This window comes from Melozone crissalis, unplaced genomic scaffold (assembly GCF_028551555.1).
Source record: "Melozone crissalis strain CALT ecotype California unplaced genomic scaffold, PUWL_Pcris_2 ptg000002l_1, whole genome shotgun sequence".
Classification (NCBI taxonomy): Eukaryota; Metazoa; Chordata; class Aves; order Passeriformes; family Passerellidae; genus Melozone; species Melozone crissalis.
In genome coordinates this window covers 11,327,183-11,355,117 of record NW_026535780.1, presented here as the reverse complement: position 1 = coordinate 11,355,117, position 27,935 = coordinate 11,327,183, and the positions used below count along the sequence as shown (strand labels likewise).

At 41.8% G+C, this 27,935-nt stretch overlaps 1 protein-coding gene across 3 annotated transcripts; it reads right to left on the bottom strand.

Moving 5' to 3' along the window:
- Positions 1-132: 132 nt before the first annotated feature.
- ZHX1 (zinc fingers and homeoboxes 1) lies at positions 133-27,935 on the bottom strand. Of its 3 annotated transcripts, none has more exons than XR_008482726.1 (4): positions 27,820-27,935; positions 26,913-27,018; positions 3,271-11,122; positions 133-1,331 (listed from the first exon to the last, which is right to left on the bottom strand). XR_008482726.1 is itself a non-coding variant. In XM_054269438.1 (3 exons), the coding sequence occupies exon 3, from the start codon at positions 10,883-10,885 to the stop codon at positions 8,261-8,263; it is 2,625 nt and encodes an 874-aa protein (XP_054125413.1). In that variant the 5' UTR covers positions 10,886-11,122; positions 26,913-27,018; positions 27,820-27,935; the 3' UTR covers positions 133-8,260. The 3 variants fall into 3 exon arrangements, 1 of the variants encoding a protein (XP_054125413.1); XR_008482728.1 differs by having other exon boundaries at positions 135-1,331; positions 7,712-11,122; XM_054269438.1 differs by having other exon boundaries at positions 133-11,122.

Here is a 27,935-nt window from a genome sequence, read left to right as displayed (position 1 = left end):
CTGCCTCCGGCAGGGAGCGGCTGTGGCTGCGGCACCTCGGGCTCCTGGAAGGACAGAGCTCCACAGCAGCTCTTTCCCCATCTCAGGAAAAGACACATGTTACAGCAGCCTGTCCAACTGACAGGGACTTCAGTAAGGAGGTGGTTCCTTGTCATCCCTACTCTTCCCACCCTGAATATTTAAAATGCCACAATAAAAAGCATCTGCCCCAATGAGAGCAATCACGTGAACGTCCCTGGGCGGCTGACACGGCAGAACAGCTCAGCAGCAGCAGCTGAACTGACTCACACTGGAGCTGACCTCACACCGCCTGCTCAGCCAAGCCAGTTCTCCCAATTCAGTGCATCTGAGGAATTGGTGAAATTCCGTTTTGTGTAACAGGGAAAATGACATTTGAGAAGGTCTGGTTTGTGACATTTTCATACAGACATGATTCCTGATTTCCACACCACCTCTTAAAACCACACACACTCAGTAAGAAGACATTTATTCCATTATTTCTGTTTTCAAATTTTTGGTACAAAGTTTATTTTCATAAGTTCTCACATGATCCTTTCTTCTACCAGCGTCTTTAGGATTTTTCTATCTCTGATTTATTTTCTTTATCTGTTGAAGCAAAAGCAATAATTGCTACAGAAAGAAATCATGGCAATATTACAAATATTTTACAGCAGCATCCATTCGTTTCTTTGCCTCAAAAAAATAACAAAAATAAATCCAAAGACAAGATCCATACAGCCACAAAGGCTTAGGTTTGTAATATCCAGAAGTATGCTGCGTTCCCATATAAGAGTTGTACAAGTCCAGCACAACTTTCCAAGTTTGTGCAGAGCCTGATAAATAAGACACAGAAATATCAGTTACATTATACTGTTTCTAAGAACTTTTACTCTGTAAAATGTTTGGTCACTCAAAGCTATAAGCTTAATCACATATCAAAGAACACAGGCAATAGAGCCCATCTTACTAAAACATATAGTATTAGGCCAAACAAAATATAAGAGGACAAAATCTAGTGGTCACTGAAGCCTCTTCAAAAAAGGTTTAAAACAGAATGTTTTCATCATGTATCAGAATAAAAACGTACTGTATTAAAATTTGATTTTTTTTTATTACAAGCTGTCTTTTAATCAGTCTTCTATTTACAGTGCAGAACTGCCAACTGCAGTAGTTTAACTTTGGCACAACACTAAGTTCCAATCCTTTTGAGTATTCAAGTCCTGTGTGTGTCCAAAAATTTTCTTGGTTTCACGAAAGATTAGGCCCATTCACAGTTAACCAGTTATCTTGAAATTTTTCAAGAATTGCTTCCCCTTCACCACACTGGGCAGCTACAAAGGAAAGACATTGTAAGCTATTGCATCATTCAAAAGAAACTCTTCATTCTAAACAGTGACAGTATTGTTGCTTCCTTTAATATCACGTACACCAGACAGATCACACAGACAGCTACATACTGGACACCTTTCTAAAAACCTTGCTGGTCGTTAGTGAATCATCTTCCTCATACTTCAAATACATAACAATGCATTAACTTAATTTCATTTCACATGTCAAACAGGACATTTAAATATATTGCAATATATTATAGAAAATTGCAAAGCGCCATCATTTCTGTAAACGAGACTGACACCTGTTAACTCTCCTGTGCACATGAAGAGCAGTACCTAGTGCCACATTTTCTGTACAATATAAAGCCTTCCCAGGTAGGGCAACTCATTTTAGTGCATTTCTGTACAGACTGTAAGCATACATGCAGATAGCCAACTATGCAGGGTTGGAAATACTTTTGTAAATAAGCTGGAAGATGGGGAACATTCTGAAATCACAGCAGAGCTCTTGTGGTTGATCATCTCATAGCACAGATGAGGACTTGACTCTTCTGTTATTCTAGCAGATTCTTTAGGGACAGTTTCATGACAGGTATCTAGTATTGAATAAGCATAAGGAAATACTTTCATCAACCAGGACGCAAGTATTATGTGTCCTAACACATTCTAGGTTATGCACAGTCCAATGTTCAGACAGTAACCTTATCTCTAAAATACTTGAGAAAACCCAAAGCATTTTTATGCCACAGTATTATAACCAAGGATCAGTTACTTTATCCACCACTGTAGTGCTACCTGCTCTATAAAAGAAAAAAAAAAAAGCCTCATTTCCCAACAAGCATCAAGTTGGAAGCAGAGGTCAGTACCACTGCTAAGCACAACACAAAGATCAGTGCTGCAATCCAGCCAGAAGATCTCTCTGTAATGTCAGATGTCTGCAGTGTCAGCAGCTGCCTGCAGGTCAGGGTAAGTCAGTGGAGCTGGGATGCAGCTCCTCTGAGCCACTCCAGGCATGCAGGGTGAGCAGGTTTGCATTCCTTGCTCTGCTGAATACCTACAGTGTCTTGCCCCAGTGCAGACATCAACATGCATCAGACAAATCCCACCTTAATTCATGAAAAGTGCTACAGAATGATCAGTTATCCCTCTACATTTTATAACATTGTGTGAGTTGGTTTTGCAACAACTGTTCACTGAAAAGGTGCAGATGCTCTTCACCACAGAAAGAGAAAAATCCCCAAGAATTGCAACCACTAAACTTGGAAATACTGGCTATAACCCACCTGTGCTTCAAAATATCCCTTTTTAGAAGTAGGGAAAAATGCAGAAATTTGAGTTATTGTGTGTTAGTAGCCATTAAGGGGATTTTTCAATTTCTGTTGAAATTCTTATTTCCAAATATTTTCCTACAGAATTTTAACACATCAGCAAACCTCAAGTAACTTGACCTGATAAGTTTGTGTCATGCTTCTTGGTAAATCTACTTATCCTAGAATATCACAAACTGGATGGAGAATACAGATTTAACCCTGCACTGTTCAGTGTAGGGAACTGAATCCTCTACTAGCCCTTTCCATCTTTAATTTACATCATCATTCCAGGTATTATAAACAATTCTCAAAGTTCTACTGTTCTCTGGTCATTGATACTATCTCTCTATTACTACTAAATGCAAGCAAAATTGTTTTCAAAGCAAAAAATAAATTAAATAGCTATATTTAATTGCACTCTACTTTTGTGCCTTCAGGTTAGGGCAGGGGTATTTAACACTACAGAAGTTTAAAGATTATCTTCTCTCCTTGGGAGATATGAATATAGACAGGTATTGGACTCAGGTGGAGGACGCAAACCGCTACGACCATATTTACAGAAGCAAACACTGACATCCAGCCTGAATACACAGTACTCCATTAAGTGCAAAAGGGAAAACACTCCCCACCTTAAACCACAGCCTGGTTACTCAGCAGCCACAGATCAGTTGTCAGAGTTACTGCTGTGCTCTCATTTCAGCGGAAAACGGAGGAGGAGAATGTCTGCATCTTTGGGCTTGCTGGCCTACGGGGACCGTGTACAGCCATGAATCACTTTGTATGGGATCCAGAAATCCTTCCTTTGCTCTGGAGAGGGGAAGGGAGTGCATCTGCCTGCCTCAAGCATTTCTTGGAGAGAAAAAGAAAATCTGCTTTTGTTCAAGGTGAGCAAATCATCCATTAGAAAATTATTTCATGTCATGTGTGGACAATGCTTGAGTTTCTCAATAATCAAAGTTACAGTCAGTAACTCTGAATTATGAATTACAATTCATAATGCAATGAAAAAGCAGTTTTCACATGGTACCAGACAAGGTTAAAAAAGGCATGGCCTCACTTACTACAGTGTATTAGAGACAATATACTAAATTCTAATAATCAGGTACTAGGTGTCTTTCCTCTTCTTTGCTTTCAGACAAAGAGATTTCTATATGCTAAAAAGGAGTGACTGTAATAATTTACTCCTGTCAGAACAGAAGGAGTTAAACTTGTTTTGCTTATCATCTTCCAGAAAAGTAAATTCTGCAGGGCAAGCAAAACTCAAGAGCCTTAAAGCTTCTGCGTTTTCCCTTCTGTTCACTTCTTACAAGCCAACACTGTTAGTTCATTCAAACCTCCAGGGGAATATAGGCCTGACTTTCTTTTTTCCAACACTAATTTGGGGTCATTGAGAGGTGATGCTGGGAAGAGAGAACTGTTTAAGATGGAACTGTGCTCTTTCAGTGCACAAGGAAGTGAGAGCAAAACATGAAGCAGGACGATATTGTGATGGTGGCTGTCATCCCTGACTGTAACCCTGCTTTCTGTCTTTCAGCTCTTTTCCCTCTCCATTCTGGCACAGGATTATCTGTATTCTCTCTTCAGCTGAATTCCAGAGACAGCACAACTGGCATCATGAGGGCAGGCAGTCCTGGCAGAAACAGTAGATGAAGAGAAATGCACTAGCTTAGCTCTAAAGGAACTGATGTTCACAACTGAATTCTGATGTAGTGGTTCCCAGCAAAGACTGAGAAACCAGCCCCCCAGAGGTAAGATCTAAGCAAGATCAGAGCTTCTCTGTCTCAGTGTCAGTGACAATCACTGAAGCCTGGCTCATAATGAGCTCAAACCTAAGAGATGAACTCAACAGAAATACAGAAAACATAGCACAGGTTCATCTAGACACAGTTCTTACCATGCAGGAAAATCAATAAAGTCACATGGACACTCACCCCTGGGCAGATGTACTTTCTTTCCCCTTCCTTTCCCACTGCCAGCATAACTCAGCCCAAAGAGCTTCCAAAACACCTTGGAAGTGTGCATAAACTATAGGAGGGAGCCAGGCTTGCAGGGGTGCACTGCTGATGAGCACAGAGGTGCTCAGAATCAATAAATTAAGACTCTTGCTGATGTGCTTGAGTTCAGGGAGTTTCCAGGGGACTGGTAGAATGAGAAGGTGCCACATCCTTTGCACCCACCAGGCCATCTCTGTTTCTCTTGGTGACTGCACAGTGCCCACAGCAGCCTAAGGGTGGCTGAGGTGAATCTGGGCTAAACCACTGCTACCAACAGCTTTGAGCTCCCACCAGCCATGACCATAAATCACAGATACAACTGACCACAGCACTTTCCAACACTTCCCCTGTCAGCCTTGACACAGGAGGCCTGTGGAAGAAGTTTGCCTCTCTCCCAGTGCAAATATACACATGCTGTAAACATGAAACACACTGGGAATTAATGGACTCTTCAAACAGAAATAGCTGTCAGACTATGGGCAATAATGAATGCACACAACTTCTGTCTCCAGGCTGAACACACCCAGATTTTCCTCATCCTTGGCACAACTGAAGGGCTTAAAATGTGCACGTAGCCCAACATGTTATGTGTGGACTCTGCATCTCTCATTAGCTGATCCACAGCACGTGGTTTAATTTAAATTTTATATTCTGCAAAGAGATAATTTTCTCATTGGGCTGTAAATACTGGTATAACCAGTGGAATACAAGGAACTTTAACATTTACAGCAACAGAAAATCTAGCCCAGTATGCATCAGCCACTGTCTCTGACCATTCTACTGAAAGAAGACCTCCAATCCAACTATATTTAGTCTGATAAACAATGTATTTCCTCTTCCTGTGTTTTTCAGACCAGATGTGCTAAGGCCTACCTTTGTAGCTGAGTGTTATTTAATAGAACACTGCCGAAGTGGAAAATATCCCAGTTCGATCACGTAATTAACTTGGATCTTTGTATCTTCCCCCATTTTTTAAATACAGAATTCCTAGCTAACCTAGATAAGTCTCTGCTAACAAAAATGGAGATATTTATTTGGACAAGCTGCTTGGTTGTTTTGGGTTTTTGGTTTTTTTTAAAAGAAAATTAATTCTGGGTCAGCTTCAAGGATTAAGGCAACTCCAGATTTTGCTTGCTAGAGGCATATTCCCAAGGATTTGGTTTAATATTTTTGGAAACTTAAAAAAAGCATCTTTTCCTTCTAGCTTTGTTCTTTCCTACTCAGCAAGCACAGATTTTTGACCCTGTATTCCCAACAGAGCTTGAAGCTAGCGTGAGTCTTTCTTGTATCTGCTGGCATCTACAACAGCACACTATTACCATCATCCACACTACTGACACGTGAGAATCCCTCCCAACCCCATGCTGGAAAGGCCAGACCTTGATCTCTCCTGTACCCCCTCACATGCAGAGTCATAAACACTCCTGTGAAATCTGCTGACAACGTGGGGTTGCTTCTGCCCCTCTCCAAAGTTAAAATGAGGATTCTTGGCTATTCCTCTCTGGCAATGCTGGCCACTTTGTGTCTCACCAACCTGAGCCTTGGAAGCCAGGGAATAGTTTCATCATCAAATTCATGACACATACCAAAGCTATTGCCTTTTTCTCCCCAATAATCTTAAAACAGTCAGAAGAGGTAACCCAGTAAATGGCTTTCCTATGAAACATCCTCCTGGGGCACCGGGAGCTTACTCAATCTGTGAGCAGAAGGGCAGCTACAAGAGTCCAGAGAGGAAGGTCTGGGAGGTTAACAACATTTTTTGTCAGACATTACTCCCTTTCTTACTTTAGCCTGGGCTTCACCCACAATCAGATATGAAAACCAGATCCAACATGGACTCCTCTGCTTCACAAAATCATGACTAAAGGGCTTTCTTGGTTTTTTTGAGTTATCACAGTCCAGAAGAAAGACTAATTCTAGCATAGGTTCTTGGAGATGGGGAGACATTAGGTCCCATTTTCTCTGCACTAATCTGTCCTCCTTAGTCATCAGATGCAGAAGCCTACAGAGAAGATGCTGTCAGATGTGCAAAAGGAGATTGCTAGTATCCATTAGTGCCAATGTAAAAGCAGACAGTGCTGGTGACAGCAGCACCAATTCATCACCATCTTTTGACATCTAAATATGAAGTAACTTATCCCTAAAAATGCAGGCTGGCAGTAGCAAAAATACAAACTACTCTTCCTCAGAGTAAGAGTTCTCTAGAATGCCAAACATCTGCCTAAACAAAATCTGTGTGAATTTGGCCCATTGTTTTAAATTGCTAATTCAAACTGCACTATAACTTCACAGTATTGAGACCAAATAGCTTTTTAAAATTATTAGTTTATATACACTTATTTAAGATGGGAATGTTTTATATCAGATTAAACTACTTCTGGAGTTCAGTTCAAGAAGATCAAACCATCTCCAGAAATTGGTGTGCTCACCCAGCAAGTCCTGTGAGCAATCAGCACAGTGTGAGTTCAGTTAGGATGTCTGACAGTTAACCCTGCACACACATCACTCAACTGGGCTACCACTGAAGAACAATTCAACACTAACATGTTTGTAATTACTAAGCATCTAAAAGCCATATAGCTTCATTCTGTTTGCAAATTAAACACCATGCCATTGCCACAATTTACTTGAAAACCTTTCTTACTAGTACCAAAAGATGTTTTTCATCTCTGTATCTGTGTATTTTTAAAAACCCCTAAGCAACTCTGAACAACTTTTAGCAGTTTTTGTCTTTTGTTATCCTTAAACTCAGTGTCAGATTTCAAGAAATTACTTTTTTTTTTTTTAAATATAAGTACTTCTTTTACTATTTCCAACAAAGGAAAGAATGCACAAGGTAGAAGTGGGTGTTACTATTAACTGCATCAAGTCTGTCAGGCATTTAAATTAGCTTGATGTGGGATACACTGATTACACTGACTGTAACAAAAAGCATCTTCTAGCATCAGACTCATTCAGTTAGCTCATAATTATCAACAAGGAACACTTCAGTCCAAGTTCTGTAAACCCAAAACACTCTGAAGATATGCAAAAGGTGCAGATGTCACCTTATGTTCTGAAACCAATCAATCCTCACCCCTAGGTTCACTGGTTCCTTTTGTCACACTTTTCCCCTTCTCTTTTGTTTTCAATGCTTTCCTTAAGAAATAAACCCAGGCCTTGAAACCTTTCAGATGATGTGATGTTTGCAAAAAGACATCTAATGTTTTTGCGTTTTCCTCCTTCACAAGCAGGCAATGTTCTCTTACAGCAACAACAACAAAAAAAGTGTCTGTGGTTTTTTTGGAATTAAACAACATAAGGCAATTAAATATTGAGAAGCAGTCGGTGTATGATGAACATGAACCTTCCCATCAGTAGTGTGGAAAAGGAGGAGCTGAACTTGATCTGGTTTGTGACCCCCTGTCCCAGGCCAGGCCTGAGGATGTTCATCTCTTGGAGCAACAAAGCAAACAGTTCTTGCCTGCACAGGTAGCATCTTGCCCATGTACTCTTCCATGGAGATGGAAGGAAGATGCTGAGCAGCTGCTTGCTAAACTGAAGGCCATGAAAAAATCATTTGGCTCTTCACCATAACATCAAACCTAATTCATAGGTTTTTGGCCCCCAGATTCCAAATTGTACATCAGTCTGTTTTTGAAAGTTTACGTTTAACATGTCTGGGGGGTTCCCAAGTATCACTATCATCTGTTTCTTCCTCATCCTCCTGATCATCCAGCATTTCATCTTCCTCCTCATTCTCATCAAACAGCTCTATTCCAAGTTCTAATCTTCTTTGCCTTTCTGCAAACCATTCTCTGACCTGCTCATATCCCATGTGAGATTTGGCTACCAGTTCATCAAGGTCTTGCTCATTAAGGAATTTGTGCTTCATATAATAGTCCTTCAGGATTGCTGTTCCAGTTTTAAACTTTATGACAGAGACACCTCTGTCCCAGCAATTTAACCTCTTGCTTCCCCGAGGCCTCCCCCGAGGCCTCCCTCTCCCCCTCCCTTTTGGTCTTCCTCTCCCTCTCTTCCTTGCAAAGCCTTGGCCATTCAGGCTGTTTGCACTGGCACTCTGGTAATAGTAATACCATTTCAATCCACCATTTTTCCAGGCATAGCGAGTATCTCCAAACCAGCTCACAATTTCTGACCTCGGAAGCCCGGTTTCTTCTGCCAGCTTGTTGTATTCTTGTGGAGATGGCCACTGAGTACGGACAAAGGAACTTTTGAGCATGTGCAACTGCTCTGGTGATTTTTTGCCTATTTTGCTTGAAGTAGAACACCCTGATTTTGTTGCTGCTGCTCCATCTCCCACAGATGTTTCTCCAGACTCCTCTTTTGAGCTGCCAGCATTGCTTTCATTCATGTCAGCTCCCTCTTCCTTCAAGACATTTGATTTCCTTTTTTCTGCAAACCAGGCATCAATCTCTCTCCTGGTCAGTTTTGTTTGGGCTCTTAATCTATTCATCTCTTCTTCAGTAAGGACAGGGTTATTAAGAAAACTTGCTTGGAGGACTTGCAGCTGTTCAGAAGTCTTCTCTTTGAATTTCTGTGGGGTGAAATCAGGAAAAGTAGCCCATGACGGCTTGCTCTGTGGAGTGACTCCTGTTGGAGATTCATTCATTTCATCACTTGAATCAATAACAATGGTGGCACATGAATCACTGTTAAGATGAATCCCATGATTATTCTTTGAGTTTCTCTGATTGTAGCGTGTATCACTGAACCACTTTTTGATCTCTCCTTTAGTGAGCCCTGTTATTTTCATAAGTCTAACAATTTCTGAGTCTTGAGGAAACTGGTTTTTAAGGTAGCTGACTTTCAATTCTGCCAGCTGTTCCTTAGTTTTTTTTGCTCGGATGCCAAAGGAGTCGGGATTCATCAGGGTGGATTCATTTTTGATAGGCTGAGGGGCTGGAATGGCAGCTGCTTGTTTGGTTTCTGCAATAGGCTGAGCACTGTGAATCTGACTCTTCTGTAACTGTGTTTGGTTTGGGACTCCTGCTACAGTCAAAGCTATTGGGGCTGTTACTGGTAACGTATTTGTACCTGCAACTTGAGTGAGAACAAGTCCTGGCTGACCAACGATTTGACATGTCTGTAAAATGGACGGTAAGCCATTGCTAGCGGCTGAAATGTGTGCTGGAATAACGGTAATGGTCTGGGGCACGGTGTGCACTGTGCCATTAAATTGTTTCCTCCTTGCTTCCTCCACCTCCTCTGGCGTCCAGCTCACTCCGTGTTTCAGACGCTGAGCAGAAAACCAGATTTTAATCTGCTCCTCTGTGTACTTGGCTTGAGAGGAAAGAACAGTGATTTCTGACATGGTTGGATACGGGAATTTGTTGTAGGTGTTAAGCAAAAGAGGATTGTTATCCAAAGCAGTGTTATAGGCTGGAATGCTATTCACGGGTATTAGGACTTTGGGAATCAGGTTGGAGTTCTGTGGAGCTGTGACAGCTGTTATAACCTGTGCCACCCCAGGCTGAAGCACTGGTGCTGGGGTCACTACTGCCCCAGCCACATCTGCTGCACTGCACACAACTGAATGGCTTGGTTTGGATTCAGAAACTGCTGCTGGGGGGTTTTCTACTACTTCTTCAGAGTTTGGCTCATTTTCAGTTCCCTTTTCTTCGCCAGGAATATCATCAACTACATTGTGGAAAACAGCAATACGTTTAGCCTCGGGTTTGCTTTTCATCATTTTCATGATAGGAGTTTTGCTAATGGAGATCCCTGATGAGGGGACCTCAGAAGAGTCAGCCTGTCCAGCATTTTCTTCTCTAACAAAACTCCCATCAAAAGTGAGATCATTTACTGTCTGTTCAAAGATTGTCTGATTGTTACGTTTCACCATAGTCAATTTAAAATTCTCCTCTCCAGGGTGGTGCTTCAAATTATGCTCTGAGAGGGCATCATATCTTTTGGTAAGGAAATTACATTCTAAACAAACGTATGATGAATTTAACACTACATTGGGGTGTTCTGAATCCACATGAAAGGTAAACATATTGAGATCTGGAGTCTGAAAAGTACAGTATTTACACTCATAACCACCTTCTACTTTATTTGTGTTTTTCTTATTGTCTGAATCCACATACTCATGAGCATCCTCATCACTTGTCACACCCTCTGCCGTAGGGTTATCTGCTGGTGTGAGCACAGGTGGTCCTTCCTCCAAGTCTGACACCGTTTCTAGATCTGGATCCTGCTCATTGGCTAAGACCATGCAGGGTGTTGTTGATTTTCGTTTACTTGCCATGACTGTTACTGTGAATATGATAATGACTGGTCAGATACAGACTTAGCTTCAAGCTCTTCTTGATTAATAATAGTAATAATAAAATAATAATAATAATGGCTTTCGGTACTTCAAGTCAGTTCTTGTAAAGTCTCAACATTTCTCCCATTAGCAGCTTTTCTTTCGTAGTGCAATCAGATTAAAAACAGTTGAGGATGAGATGTTGAGACACACTGTTTTAAAGTCCACATCCACCACCTGTAGTAAAGAAGAGACAGTGGAATTAGTTTAATTTAAATAATAATTTCGATTTTTGCTACATATTACAGTTTAAGGTAATTCAGTCCTTTGGGGTTTAGTGTGCCACTGCTCATCCCCTGAAACCAGCAGACCCATTCCAAGAAGAGATAACTGAAGCTATGATAAGAAAGGCAAAATCCGATCCACTTATGACAGGCTGAGATTTGTTTCAGTTCATGAAACAACAGGATGGTGTAAAACAGGTAACTTCCTGACTGTTTCCCTTGCTTCAGAAGCCTTTTTCTTGGCACACTGCCGAGGTCAGTCTTGACCTTGGACTGCCTTGCCTAAGCTATGACAACATCCCTTGACTGTTCTGTGAGCTCAAGTCCTTCCTGTCACTAACTTGAGCCCAGTACAAAATCTCCACTACTGGCTCTGTCATGTATTTCATGTCACAGGCTGTGAAGTGTCCCAGAAAAGGCAGGTTTTTACAGTATTTTTCTAACGCATTATACATGCAAGCAAAATCATGTGCAGAACCTTTCTTCCAGGTCTGAAAACAGGCAAACAATGTCTTTTTAAGGCACTCTGACAGACAAAAGACAATTATCCTTTCTTCCTAGTTTCCCAAATGTCATTCCCCAATTGAAGACCAATCCCAATTGATTGCTAGCACTTGGCAATAAACTAAAATCCATTTTCATGCCTCTATGCATTAACAGATACATGACTGATTGTGTAAACTGTAACACAGAGAGAAAAAGCATTAAAGACTGATATCTCAAGCAGAAGCCTTAGCTGCACATTTTTTTCTTTAGGCAAAAGACCAAAGTGTTCCTCCCAGTTCACCCAGTGCTGCTTGGTAAGCTCTGTTTTTGAAACTGTGTGTCACCTTACTGCTTCATAAATATCCTCCTTGAACGTTCTAAACAGCCACCTTCTGCACTACATCTGTGACTACATCCAAAGTGCAGAGCCTCACATGACATGTGCCTTTTTATGCCAAGGATATGGTTACATGCCATTAAGGACACTGAAAATGCTCAATAAATCTTGGGTAATCATCATTCCAGGATGACAATTATTTAATGGCACTGGAGTAGAAAGATATCTTTCTTCCACAAGTTAATAGTGGCAGTCTGTAAAACTGAGCACAGAAGTGCAAAAGATATTTATTTTCATGAATGTACAAAGTACCTACTGCAGGCAACCTCATTTCTCTTTGCAGAGAGAGAACCATGAAGCAAAGCTGAACAGATCCATTTGTCTGGAGTCTCAAGGGACAGGAGGTAGAGCATTATTAACTGTGCTGCTTCTCCGTGGGGCTGGAGGGCTCTTGACAAAAGGGAAGACAACTGCCAAGACAATGTTGAGCAATGCTCTGGGGGAAGAGCTGGGTGGTATTACCTAATGTTTCTGCGATTTTGAGTAAAATTTCAGAAATGCCAGAAATGTCTATTTTAAAAAGCAACTTAACAGCTAGTTTTGCTGGCTGAAGTTGTGTTTTGAGAAGGGATTGTGGCACTCTGCAGTACCTCATCCCTAGCACAGCACATAGGATCTACACACAGGGCAGTCTGAGTGAGCTTAGGTGCCTGCCAAGGGTCCCCTTCTGGGATGGCCTGGAGTGCAAGTGAAAGCAATATTGAAGCATGCTGAAGGAAAGGCTGGAGATAAGGAATAAAATGGAAAACCTGTTCAACAAATCAATAAATGTTCTTCTCCAGTCTCCTTGTGTACCCAACACTGTTCACAGTGCCTGTAAGCCAACAGGTCCACGAGCAATTGCAGCACCTGCAGGCTTTTAACCAAATCTGTATCACATCTCTGCTGTGCTGCAGTTTTGCTTATGGTGCATAAGGAGATTATTGTGTCCCTCCTCTGTTTACCATGATAGCAACACTTTTCTTTGATGCAAACAGGTCTCAGAAAACGAAAGCTGCATCTCTGTTCTTCTGACTACACTGCGTAATTTTTTTTTTAAAGGATGTTGTGATGTCAAAACCCTGTTTAACTCATGGCTATGAAGAGCTGTAACAGCATTCAGTAAAATCTCAAGAAATGAGATGCCTGCAACCCTTCCCAGCCTTCTTTCCTCTACAGACTTTACAGAAACCTCCATTCCCTCCTCCCTGGAGCTATATGTGATTATTCCACCTGTAGCACCCTGCTTGACATGTTCTCTCAATTTAACAGGCGATTATGAAAACTCACATTTGAGCAGTTTATCCAACCAATTATGCATCATCCCTGGACTCTTCATTTCCTCTAAAATACCTCTCCTGTTCTGCTTACAGGAATGTGTAGGACCTTGCCACATAGTTCAACTTCAGTAAGGTCTGCAACATTCTGCACCGTGACTCCAACAAAATGAAGTAACAGCGTGGGTTTGCCACAATTAGTTACAATTGTTGTAAGCCCTTGTTACAATTCTCCAGGTTCTTACAGACTGGTTTTCAGTAAGTTCTTCCTGTATTGAGCTGGGAATGAAGATCCCTCTAACTGACCTGAGACTCACTATGTGTTCTCCTCTGCTCAAGTATTTCCCCTGGTTAAGGCTGGGCACTCTTGTGCCCAGACTTGTGCTTGCCTGTCTCTAGGCTGCTGATACCTCCCTCATGTTCCATGAATTCCTGAAGGTCATCACTTCACTGAAAGGTTCTGCTTGTCCCTTACACACCTTAAAGTCAAATATATGACAAAATATTGTGAAATATTTTCTCTTTTTATCCCTCCTTGTGAATATTGACATTGTATTGTGCAATTTGGTTTGCAATTAAATAATCCAGGTGTTTATTTTTATGTCAAAAGCAGAATTTTTTAATACAAGAATCTGAAGAAAAACGTTATTTACACTGCATCCCCTTCTGTAATTTCACCTCAGATTTTCACAGAGTTGACATTCCTAGCCAATCAGCCCACAAAACAGATGTTTTTCTAGGAACATAAACCAGCAAGTGCAGGCCTACTTTTTGAAAGTCCAGAATCTGATATTTTATCTTTCAGCAGGCAATTTCTCAGCACACTCTTCTTCAGAAACATGAACAGCTAGCAATCCAAATTAATTAATAATTACATTAAGACAGATTCATTCCAGAGTGGAATTCAACATTTAAAGTTGTCTTGATAGCAGATTTGTATGAAGACACATAAATATTTTCTAAATGAAGGCAGAAACCTTCTGCCCATTTGATTACAGTTTGGGAAGGAAAAGACAGAGCTGACCACAGAAGACAGATATGAAAGAACCTGCTTCAAAAAAAAAAAATTTTACTCACTTCCTCCTTCCCTCCCCCCAACAGGAGTACCTGATGCAGCAAGAAAAAGAAATGAGTTTACATAAAACGTTCACTGTGTGTTCAGGGTGTATGCTTTCTGAAAAGGCATTGCTCCCTGCCTGCTGTATGAGACTTCCATCCAGTCTGCAGGAAAAGCATGCCAAAAAAAACCCAGCCCCATGTAATGTGATTTTAAGGATATGCAGAGAGCAGCTCAGGAGAAGATGAAGCAATAGAACCTGCTTCTAACTTTTAAATCCACCTAGATTACAAATTGCCTGCCACTTCACACAGAAAATGCTGCCTCCTTAGAACCCATGACAATATGCACTTGTTGATCCTTTGTTGAGCCTCTTTCTACTACCCTTTATCAGATTAGATGTATCTATGTCAGAAACTATTCTGCAGAGCTCAGTGTAGGCTAATACACTCTGATCTGTGCTGCCTCTCAGGGAGAAGGGTGAAGGACTTTGTTGCAATGCCATTTTCTTCACTTGTTCCTTATCTGCAAAGTTCAGAGAGCCTTACTGCTTATGACTCCAAAATAAAGCCACATCTCTGTTAATCCTGCAATATTTACATTTAATTCCTCTTTTGAAATAAGGTCTGGTACTAATCCAACATGGGAGTGAAACTTATCAAACTGATTTCAGCAGAAGTCCTCACGCATCACAAAGGTAAGGCCCACTTAGGTCCTTGCTGCATTAGGCTGGTGATGAGGGAGGCAAGTACCAAAGGCTGCTGTAGTGCCCAGCAGAGCTGCAGGCTGTGCCAAAGGCAGCATGGAGCACTGGGAAGCTGACACAGAGCCCAGCAGGGGCTGAAGGGAGCCTGCTGCAGGACATGTGACTGGGCTTTCCCAGTTACCTCCCCTCAGTGCTGGTTTTAATGGGTAACAAAGAGCTCCATCACAGAAAGTGTCAGAACTCCATGCCAGAAACGACCGCTCCATGACCGACATTCCCTTTCTCTGCTGCAGCACATTCTCCAGGTACCTCTGCAGAGAGCACAGGAACCTGTGCCCTGCTTTTGACACAGAAAGCCATAACCAGGTTCTGTGTCTGGCCATATAAAAGTAATGACCAAACATCTCAAAAACCAGGGTACACTGACCAAGAGGCACCTTTAGAATGAATGGTGCATGTCTCTGCTCCTCAGTCACACACACAGGTATTTTCTGTGTGACACAGACAGGTATTTTCTGTGTGACACAGGCAGGTATTTTCTGAGTGACACAGACAGGTATTGTCTGTGTGACACAGACCCCTTGGCAGCTACACTCACACAGGCAGACCTTGATTTTATTGACTCTGAAGTGCCCAATTCAAACTGTGAGCACTCAGTACTTCTAATGTCAGACATCTCTGCATGACAGTTTTTGAAAGTGAGTATCAGACTTGTGTAAATGCTTATCATACCCAATAAAATGGCAGCAGAGTCAGGGAATTTTTTTTCTTTGCATTGTTACAGCTCTATTTTATTTTAATTGCTGTGCTGTTACATACAAAGCAGAAAGGATGAAGAAATAAATTACGGACATGAAGACAAATTTTAATGTGTTCTGCACTGAATAAACATTTAATTCAATCCTCCAAATGTTTTATGTTGGATTAAAAAAAGTAGAACAGCAAGAAATTATTAATTTAAAAAACTGTTTATCAAAAAAGTTTCTCCTGAAAACACCAAAACAAAAGGTTTTATTATCATGGGATTTCCTTCTTTAAAATGAAACAATCTGGCACACATACAACTTCACAAAATGCTCCTTTCAACTTCATTCTGCCTTTTTTTTTTTTTTTTCTTCCAGATGAAAAATTTCTAGAGCCATTCCTTTTCCCAGGCCCTAGTCCAGTGCTGCAAGAACAAGCCCTTCCTTCGACTTCCTGGAGTTCGTGTCCCCTGACACACTCAGCTCCTCCAGAGACCCAAGCTGCACCCTGCAGATGTCTCCTCACAGACAGCCCAGCTCATTCCTGAGTCATGGCTGGTGCTGAGCAGGAGCCCCCATGATTCTAAGGTGATTTCACAGCCCAGCACAGATTGTCTCGCTCTCCTCTCCCCCCTCCACCGATTCCAACCAACTGCACGAGCCCTCGTCACACTGGAAACCAGATTTCACACTGGCTGCTTTCATTAATGCTTAGCTGTCACCATTCAAAATGGCACTTCTCAACAGCAAATGAGTGTCTTAGTAGCACTATACCCTTAAAAGTAGGACTGGGTCTCAGCTCCCCATGCTTCTGCACCTTTTGCTAGGCCAGGGGCATTTGCAGGAGCCCAAGGAGCAGCAGCAGGTCAAGGACGACCCTGATGCATGACAATACAAGAACCTGGATAAACAGAGAAGGAGGATCCATTAAATATAGATGGTTTAAAGCAGTTTGCAGATGTGCAGGATAGGAATAAAAGCATGATCAAGAGCGGGTGATAAAACATCCTGCAAATTCTACTTGGATACAAAAAGGTAGTGATACATTGTGACTCAATTCTGCCTTTTTTTTTAACAGTGGAATGCACTTCTCAGACCTCAAGGCCAGATCCATGCCAAATTTCAAGTTCCTATGTCAAATCCCTGAGGCACAGAGCTGCTCAGAAAAAGAAAGATAATATGGCTTTTACATGGAGATTGCCTTTCTTCCTCTCCCTGCTTCCCTCCTCACTCTGTTAATATTACTCTAGAACCAGCTAACGTTCCCCCAAAACTCAATGAACAGGGAATAAAAGCAGCCTCAAGACAGAAACAATGTGAAAATTTCTCATTCCATCTATTGTAAGAAACTGAAAACAGGGACTGAACTGACCAGGTGACACTAATACACACTGCTACATGCTTCACACATGCATACACCAGAACACAGACCCATAATTTAAATAACTTGTGAAGGGTCCCAAAATACTTGAAACAAATGTATAAACACAGTGTTTGTATGAACCAGTGTTTTATGAATGAGGAAAAAACAAGGACTTGGGAGTGTCAATTGAAAAGCAAAAAAGATCAACTCTACTGCATGGACCTCTGTAATCCCATGTCAAGGTGAAGACTGCAAGGCACATTTTCAAGGTTTCACCTGCTCTTTAGAATCTTCTCTACCGCTTGGTCCACTATGAGCTTTTGCTCAAATGTGCTTGCTCAGAACCCTTCCTGTGTGCCTTGGATCCACCTGCTTGCTTCCTACCCCATGGGCTCCTTAAAGCCTCCCCCAGCCTTGCAGGTCTGCTTCAACTTTGTGACAAGGCCAAGGAGTGCAGAGTGCATGAAAACTCCTTTATGTTCAATGGCATGTGATTTGCATCTCCACTTTGGAAGCAAAAATTTTTACTTCAGGTCTGGTATTTTATAAGGTTCTTCTTAAGGTGCTCCAGAATGTTTCCAGTATCATACAATTGTAAACTGTATCATGTAAGAACAGACACAACAAAGAATTGCCCATTCCCTACTGGCAGACTCCTCCATAGTGGGAAAATGCAGAAGAATTTTATGTCCATGCTTGCAAGTACAGCTGATCTTACAGAAGTTCTCCAGGATGCTGTCCTCTGACCTGATCCAAGCAATGCTGGTCACAGAACAGCACATTCACAAGTCAAAATAAACATGTAAGTTCCTGCCTGTGTATGCACAGTACTTGGTGTAAGTGCAAGTATTCTCAGGGCAGCACTAAATTACTGCCAGGACCAAGGTGAGACTATCAGGCTCACTCAGGCCTGTCTTTCCTTGCAACACCAACATCCTCTGTGACTGCTGCAGATCCCTTTAGAGGCATAGAGATGGTGGAGCAACAGCACTTCAGCACCGAGGAACTGTAACCAGTTGTCTGGAGAGTTTGTAAAAATCTGCTTGGGATTTTTAAGGAATTTCCACCCTTGCAAGTTTTAAAACTTGGCAAGACCCTGAACAACCCTACCTGCCATCACAGATAACTTTGCTTTGAGCAGGATGCTTAACTAGATAATCTTCAAAAGTCCCTTCTACTCTAATGCTTCTCCTCAGGATTTTGAGGTGTTCAATCATATAACAAAGAAAAAAGAGGATAGTCCAAGCTGCCTGCATAAACACTCTTTGCAGGTCTCAATTATCTAGTAAAATACCACTGTGTACCAAGTTAACCTTTGTGAAAAGCAAAGCATTTTTATTTGCAACAGTGACGTGACTCCACGCCCCTGCTGAGCACTGTACTGTACTCCTCAGACACTCCTGCTGATTTCTGTGGGAGATAATGTCTTGTTCTGTGTGTGACAAGACCAATTCCCTCACCCCCACCCCATGCCCCTATCATTCATCCAGAGAGTGCATAAACATTGTTCACTGCCTATCAGCCCAGTGACAAGAAAGGTAAAAGACAGGGGACTGCAGAGGCTTTCAAGTACAATGTGTGGATTGGAAAGATGAATCCCAAGTACAGTTCCTGCAGAGGTCTGAGAGGTGACTGTGTACTCAGGTTACCCTGGGGTAATGAAGAGTCAGCAGATCAGAACAAGGATCTCACCGTGGCACAGAGCAGGAGTTTGCAGTTGCAGCATTTCCCAGGCCCTGCTGCACCTGGCAGTCCCACGCTGCTCCCGGCTCACCTGAACAAAGGCTTCAATGCAGCAGCAAAAACCAACAGGTCTTTCACCAGGCTGGCTCCCTGCTCCACTGCTTCCCAGGCTGATTTCCTAAACTCTGACTGTGAACCTGACCCTGTGACTTACTCTGTGCCCGCTCTGGTCACTCCCAGCGCCCTGGAGAGGACAAGCCCCACTTTGGGAGGCACTGGCTGAGCAAAGCTGGAGGCTGCACCTTCTGCCCTGCTGGAGCTGCCTGCCATGGGAGCCACCCCTGCAGGAGAAACACAAACCTCCCATGCTCAGCCCTGCCAGGGAAGAAGAGACAGGGTCACCCAAAACAGACTGCCCTCTCTCACTTTGTGTCTCTCAAGTATAATGGTGGAAAATTAGCACAACATGATTTAAGTGGAAAATATGGAATTAACTAAAACACTGTACTTTTTAGTAGCTGTGGAGCTGTTTTTTTCTTTTTTTGCATTAGATTTTAACACTGTAAGAAAAACAGATTAGTTCTGTTTTAAAAAATATAGGTAGTTTAAAGCTGCATAAATATCCTAGGGTCAAAATCATACTCTCACTGATTTAAATGAGAATGAGCAGTAAAATTTTTATAGGAATACTGCATATGTTGATAACACATGTAAGAGGTAACAGAAAAGCCTAAAAAACATTACACAGCACAAAACAGCATGACAGATGGGGGGAAGGAAGAGAAAAATCAGTATTATGTTTAAAACACCTATTATTTAGACTGTAAGTTTTAAACAGAAAGATTTTGTTAATTTACATTAATGTTTCAAGAACACACTGAACACATTCCCTCACAGGAGAAACACCTATCTTATTTACTGACATTAAACCAGACATAATCATTAAAAGCACCAGTTACTGCTGGAAGTTCTGTTCTAATTGCAAACAGCAAAGTTTTTACTAATGGAATAAAAAAAAAAAATCAGTATTATAATGGGTAGTTTTAGTTCATGTCATGACTTTTTTATTTAACTAAGGTGGAAATTCTCAGTGAAAACACTGAATTATTGGCAGTTAACAACTAACCTTATACACAGAAATTCACTTTGTAGACATCTGCACTGAGTGAAGGTAGAAATTATTTCCTGAATGACAGAAGTTCCTGCCTCAAACTTTAAAAAGCAGGACAGCTTATTTCTTCTGTAGAAGATCTCCAATTCAGGCTTAAGGATAAACTCTGCCAGGGGTAAAATCTTAACAGACATGGATACATCATCATAGAAACAATAAATTTACTCTAGGGAGTACTAAAACAGTATCATAATTTGTCTCTCAAATCAGTAGGTTTAAAAAAAAAAGTCATGTTTAAATAAATGTACTCTTAGATATGCTACATATTTACAGCAGTTTAATAATACAGACATTATGCCATTTAGTGCATATTAAATTAAATTTTAATTTCCAAATCAAATGTATTTTAGACATAAATTTAGAAAAACAGGAACTAATCATTAATTGAAAAACAAGATATGCATAATTCACTGTTTTCTAGGAAAAGGACAGAAGTAAAAATTAATAATCTGAGTGTATGTTGAGATAAAGTAACAATCCCTGATGTAATTTATCCCTTTACAAAAAAAATCTCTGCAAACCACCACAATATCAAACAATGAGAATCACTTGCCATTTACAAAAGTTATGGAAAGCATAAATTCAACTCAAAATTAGGAGAAATTGTTTATATCAGGGTTCCCTACATTCAGATTGAAGCTATGATCAAATCACCTATCCCATTATTCTGGGTTCCATACATTAGGACTGCTTTTGAATTAATGCATTAGTTAAATGATACCTGGGCAAGACAGGGAAGTACAAAGGCAGGTCAGGAGAGGTAAGATGAACATGTCTGGTATCATTATCAAACCAACCAAATCAGAAGAGCCCAGGATACAACTGGGGTGTGGTGCTCAAAGAGAATGTTTATAAGAGTGTCCAAGTTTAGCATAGAAAATAGGCAGGCCTGGAAACCCCATGGGAATAAGATGCATCTGCTGTTGTAAGCAGCCCCAGAAAAATGTTACTGGTTCACTAGCCTGGGGCAAGCTTTTTCTTTTTTTCCCTCTTTTCCTTTTTTGATAGCCAAGTACAATATTAGCTTGCGTTTTTTGTCATCGTCAAGCTGAGGCTGGGTGAGAATATTTTGTGTCTAGACTAATAAATGTTTGTAAGGATTTTGCAAGACTGGTTTATGGGAACAGAACCCTCTTTTTGTTTTTCTGCTGGAAAAAGCAGCATTAAAAACAAATGAGCACCATCATGCATTTGTTTTAAATTGCATATTAGAGCACTGCTATTCTGTGTGCAATCAATACATAATTTGGAAGAAAGATGCTTTTAAAATTCAAAGCTATCCCTGAGCAGCTAAGGTTCTCTTGGAAACTGAAGGAGGAGACTGAAATTATTGTTCTTTTGTTTGCATCCCCCAGTGGGAAAGGCAGCACACAACTAGAAACCACTGTGCTTTGAGGCTGCACGAATCATTAAGAATAAAGATCAGTCCCCCCTCCATTTAAACATTAGATATTAAAACTGAATCTAGGACAAAGGTAAGCTAATCAGACTCCTTTTCAAGCTGTTATTGGGTTAAATATAATATCAAAGGGATTACATAAATCTTGTAACTCTCTCTACAGAAATTTTAAAAAGATACTTCTATTTTGCAAAACACAGCCTGTCTAGACCCCAATTACAAGCATCAACTCAATCAGTGAAAATCAGTGGGATATGCACGGACCAAAACCTACATTTTCCTTTTAATATTTGTTTCGGAGGGCGGGGTATCTCAAGATGAAATGGCTGACTGAGCTTTTTATTTCATTGCTTTGGATGGAAATGCCTGAATCTTTGCACACAAAGTAGTGCTGAAGAAGCTGCTCTGGTGCAAAGCAATGTTCAGCCCTAACCCTCCAGCGAGCTCTCACCCTCAGCCTCTGTCTCTGCAGCAACAGGGCTCAAACGCTGCCTGCTGAAGGAGAGGGCTCCTGTTCAGTAATTCACAGATAGTAATTACTAGCTGTAATTGACATTACATCTGGAAAGAGGATAGTCACTCATATAAAGCAGCACATAGCTGCAAATCCTAAACTTGGAACTACCTTGTGCCTATATGTATCTGGTTTAAACTGCAGTCAAAGTATTCCTCACTCTTTGTCAATGAGTGTGGCATCAGGGTATGGTGCTCACACTGTCGTCATCCATGCAAATGTCAATATACTGGAAAGCTTTCAACACAAAGGAATCTGAATTTCAGTGCACAGAGTGATGTAAAACTTTTCGCTCTCTGGACTTTATGGACAATTATTAATATATCTTTCTAAGGATGTGTGCTTGTGATTAATTCTTACTCTATGCAGAAAGAGTAAACTTACTCTTCTTCAATACCACTCTTTTCTCCCATCTCTTCCCTCCTTTCCCCCTAAAGAAACACATGGCTGATATTAGCAAGGCCTTATATTTCCCATGGAGGAACCAAGGAAATAGAGAGTTTAAAAAAAAAAGCTACATGTCAAGAATCAGAGTTAAAATGAATGGTTTCGGACTGATAAACATCCAAAGTTGTAGGCATCTCACAAAAAACCTCATCAAAAGTAGTCTCTTCCATGCTAAATTACTGCTTTTAATGCAATAAAAAATTAGTTCTCTATTCACCAACTAATTTACATTATGTAAAATGTATTAATAAGTCAAATTTGAAAAACACTCATAAGCTACAAGTAGTGAAGCTCTGTGTGTTTGCATCATATTTAAGCAGATACCTACAATGCCAGCAGGGACCTTGTATGGGCATCAATTCCTCAAACTGATCCATGAGCAAAAAACCCAAACTCACATGACACTCTAAGTGTGGTGAGCCTTTTGTCAGACCAGATCCCCCTGAGAAGTTTGGAGGACAGAGAACCATTCAGTATTCAACACAGCAAACAAGGCTGAACACCGTGCAGTGTTGAACCCTCCAAAAATTCCACTGCACCTACAAATGCATTTTACCTTGCTGAAATCCTGCTGAGAAACAGAAACTCCTGAGCTTTCATGCCTGCTCCATCTAATTCACTTGGCAACTGCTGCCAAGTGCCCAACTCCTCCTGATACAACCTGGATTTGCAGAGCACTCTCAGCTTCCACTGATTTCCTGAGGGCATCTGGTCCATGTACAAAAAGGCAGTATCTTTCTAGTTTGAAGGTATTCCAAAGATTGACTGGAAATCTGGAGTTTTTGAGGAAGCCTACAGCTGTAACTAACATTTTACTTCCAGCCTTCCACACTCAGGTAGTTAATAATTGTTCTTTTCTAACTCCTTCCCCACTGTTTCTCCTCTACTCTTTTTCAGACATACAACATGCCTAGATCTCAACTAACCTAATTACCAAGACAGAGCCTTACACCCATGCACAGAGCCAGTAAGAGAGTTTTAAAATCAACAGTATTTTGACATACAAACCAAGTTTTTCCATTGTAACACAGAGAGGAAAGTAATCACATTAGTACCATATTTTGTGTACATTAATCTATTTCATAGCTTTAAGAAAGGCAAGCTTACAGACCTCTACCAAGATTGCCTTCAACTATACAAACATGCACTTCCATCTATGAAGTCCTTAGCACCTTTCTAAACTAAAACAATGTTAAAATAATCCCAGTCCTAACCTATAAACAATGATTCAAACCCTAAAATCTCTATGTTTGCCTATTCACAGAATTCACTGTGAGCTAACAGCTATTTTCCATCTAATAAACATGGTTTGAAGATGCTTTGAAGGTTCAGAGTACTGAACACGTGGAGCTTTTACCACAACCATTAGAAAGTTCAGAAGCTCATTTGTGTCCTTGCATTTGGTGCTCCCAGACCAGCACTGGCTGTGCCAAGCAGCAGGGCTGGGGTTACAAACTCCTCATGACACAGCTCTGGCTGCCCCCTCCTCACACACAACTGTCAGCCCTCAAGCCTTGAGCAATGCTTTCACACTGGGGCTCCCCTCAAGGCATGAGAAGTTCCTCCAAACCCTAGAGAGACCATCAGACAAGGAAAGTGAGCAGCATACTGCAAAACACCACCACTGAAGGCCAATCTGCATTCACTGAGCCCAGAATATCAAAGTCACTTTCTTAAATGGCTCCAAACACGATGCAGAAGCTGTTCTTTTGAAGTAGAATACATACAGTTCCTTTAGACCTGTCAGGCACAAGCAGAGATTATGCTAAAGAATGTTTGCAACATGAAGTTCTTTGCTACCTTTTAGATCTTTTAAGAAGTGCAAAGAGCAGCAATATTGAAAGTTCTTTACAATTTTTCCTGAAGGTTCTCCAATCACGTTTTAGTCGTCAGCAATTTTCCTGTCGCCCATGCATGACAATGTGTCTTATAATCTCAATGGCACAATAAATGTAGGCTATGTTCTGCCCCTTCAGATTATACTGTTTTACAGTGAAATATACTGAACTGTAACATTTCCTATGATCTCAAAGCTCTTAAGGATAAAAGAGTTGTGCACATCTTCTAACAAGTGACAAAAGCCAACTTCTGCTCAGTTTGGGCTGATCTCTGAAGCTGGTTAGAAAGAAGCCACTGGTAGTACAGGCCCTGTTCTAAGAAATACATTACAGCTCACTGAACTCTGAAGGATATGATAAAGACCTGAGTGGACCCCCTGAAGTGCCATCCAGTTCCTGACAGAAAGACCACACAACTGGAAATGAACCATCAGTGAAAGTGGTGCAAGGCACAGAATTATGAAATGCCATCTGGTTGGTACAGGATAAGGAAATGTATCATTTTGGTGGCTTCCACCTCCACAGAAAAATAAAGAACTGTTTATGCAGCAAAATGGTTTGACTATTTGGGAAAGTCCTCAACTAGCTAATTTTTAATGAAAATTAAAAAAAAAAAAGAGAAAAAAGAGAAAAGAGAGAAAAAAGGGAAAAGATGAATTGGAACAAAAGAATAAAAGACAGTAAACTCAAATTAATAGAACTAATTATGCTGGAAACATAAGTAGTCACGTCCCTTTAATGCCTGATTTGACAATATTAGAAACTTAAATAATAACAGAAAATTGTATTCTTAGAGGTGTATATTCAGCAAAGGTGACAGGACTGACAGGTAGTGGGGAGCTACACAAGTAGAACACTACACTCACTACTGCTGCCTATTTAGGAAATAGGAAGCAAACAAAAGGGAAAATGGGACTAAACTGAAAATTGCATCACTTGTTTACAAGTCCCTGACAACTCAGAAGCAAACCATCTTGGACATTTATGGATCAATGACCCTGCATCTAAAGCACAAGGAGAGGGAATATTGACCATTTACATGCAGAAGAGAACAGCATGTACATGCACTCAGATAAAAACATTCAGAACACTCCCTCACGCCATGACTCCACAACTGTTATCACACAGGATTTAACTGATCATCCTGAAAAATTTACAGCAAGCTCAGGATTTATAAAAATTAGAAAACATAAAATTCTGAATTTGATACTGTGAAATCTTTACTAGACCTCAGCTTGATGGTAAAGAGAAACTGATCACCAAAATAAAAATTAGCCATAGCTTAGCTGCAAGTGATTGTGCCTCGGCTGTATTTATTGTTCACAAACAAAAAAACCCACAGGTAATGTGTACTTGGTTCTTTAAAAATTCCAGGCTGCAAAAAATCCTGAACTCAGACTTAAGGAAAGAATCTGACTTCAAAGATGAACGACTGTTTTTCAAATAAGCCTCTTCTAAAGTTACACACAAACAAACGGGTCACCAAACACAACTAGATGAGAAAGTTACCCAAAATTTAAACCTTTCCCTCAGACTACATATAAACAAATTGTGGGAAACCCAGGGGACAATCTCAGCCACAGCAATAAGCTCAACTGAAACGCTACAGAGGGCCCAGTGAAGCAAAAGACACAAAAACCAGCCTTCTGGGTACATTAGGAACAAAAGGAATTCTAGCAGTATTACAAAGTCCATTATTGGACAGAAATTCTTCAGTGTGGAGAATCTACACAAGGGAGAACCGTTCAACACATAGCTCTAAGTCTCCAAAGGTAAGTGTTGTGACAAACTTTGTGATAAATATTGTCTATTCCTGTAATAAACTACAGTTATAAACAGCAGCTAAGGGTAGATATCAGGACACTGGATCCAGCTAAAGCATTCACATGAAGAAAGGTGTTGCAAGAGATGAAATAATCCAGAAGAGAGCCATAAGAAACATTAGGAAAGTAGAAAAGAAAACCTCACAAAGGAAACCTCTACCTCAAAGTACGGCGTCTCCCCAGGCCAAGTCTGGGGACAATCACAGTAAATGTTATCCAAATATCAGAGCAGAGGGCTCTTCTGTCTAGCCAAGAAACAAGAAGCACCAGCCTCAATTTAAAAGCAAATAATTTCAGTTATACAAAATGGCATCTACTTCTAATCGGCTCAGGGGAATTCATTTAACACCACCAGCGGAATTGCTGGCAATGTTTAAAGAAAGTAACAAAAGGGTTTCTAAATTATGCATTTTTGCTCCAAGAGGTCTTAATTTAGGGCAGTTCTCTAGTCTACATCACACAGGTTGTTTTAAACAGGGTTTCTGTAAGTACTCACAAGCGTTCTTTTTTTTGGCATGAAATCCTTCTGAATAAAAACAAAAAACAGACCGCTGGTGAAAACCAACAGCACAGCTTTTAAAATTCCCCTCTCATTCCTATGTTTGAAGGAATATTTGTTTTCATGTACCAAGTTTCATAACGAAATTCACTTTTTATTTACACAATGCTTATATGTCCTTTGACATGCTCAATAAACTCTCTCTATATGTCTTATTTTACGAGTAAGTGGCACCTATGCCAGCTTGCAGACCGAGACATCTCAGCCTTTGCTATTTGACATGACACTTTCTACACAGTAAACTTGCCCATCTTTCTATTTAACCTACCAAGCAGCTCAGAAATAAAGTGCAAGTACCTACCAGATAATAATCACTACTGCAGATACTCTGAGCCCTTTCAGAGATCCAGAACTGCCTCCATTACATGGTTTATTGAAGTTGGTGTTGGTTTCCAGTGCTGCACATCCTGGTATAGGGGAAAGCTGAGCATCAGAACGCACCCCAAAACCCAGGCACCCCCAGAGGAGCAAACCAGACATCTTCTCCAACTTTGCCTGCACATACACTGTACTGCTCCTTCATGCTCGCCCCCGCACCGCAACGCCACGGGATGCAAGATAACTCTGGAGCCAGAACTTCATGGCTCGCTGCCTGCCGTCAGTCTGTCAGTCAGTCCGTCCGTCCTCCGGAACGCCAGCGGTGACAGCGGGCAGGAACTCGCCGGCTCCTCCGGGCGCACCGGGATTGAACTTCTCGATTCTCCTTTCTGACTGACAAGTCAGACGGATTTTCCTCCGCCCTGAGGCGAGCAAAGCCCCGTGCAGGCTCCCGGCACGGGGTGGAGGAAGAAGAAAGGGGAGAGGAGCTCGTTCTCGGAGGGGTCTAACCCCACTGCGGGTCGGGTCGGGGGGCACGCACAGTCCGCGTCCAAGGGATGCCGGCTCTGCCTCCCGCAGCCCGCCGCCCCCGACGGGCGATGACCCCCGGCCGCGGGGGCAGCGCCTCCGCCAGACAATGGGGAGGCGGGAGGGCGCGGCCGCCCCACCGCGCCCACCCCGCGGGCTCCGTCCCCGTGGGGCCCGGCCCGCCCGCCCCCGCCGCCCGGGAGCCGCCCCCGCCCCGGGGCGGCAGCGCTGTCCCGTCCCTACCGGAGGAGCGCCCGGCCCGCTCCCGGGGGAAGCGGGGGCGGGCGCAGGGCGCGCTTCCCCGGGCAGCGGGGTCACCCTCCCGCCTCCCGGCGCCGAGAGCCCCCCGTGCGAGTCCCTACCTGCCGGCGCCGCTCCGCCTCGCCTCCTCAGCCCGCGCCACCGCCCGCCCGCCGCCTGCGCTCACGGCCGCGCCGCCATCTTGCGCTTCACAAACTACTGCACTTCTTTCGGGGCG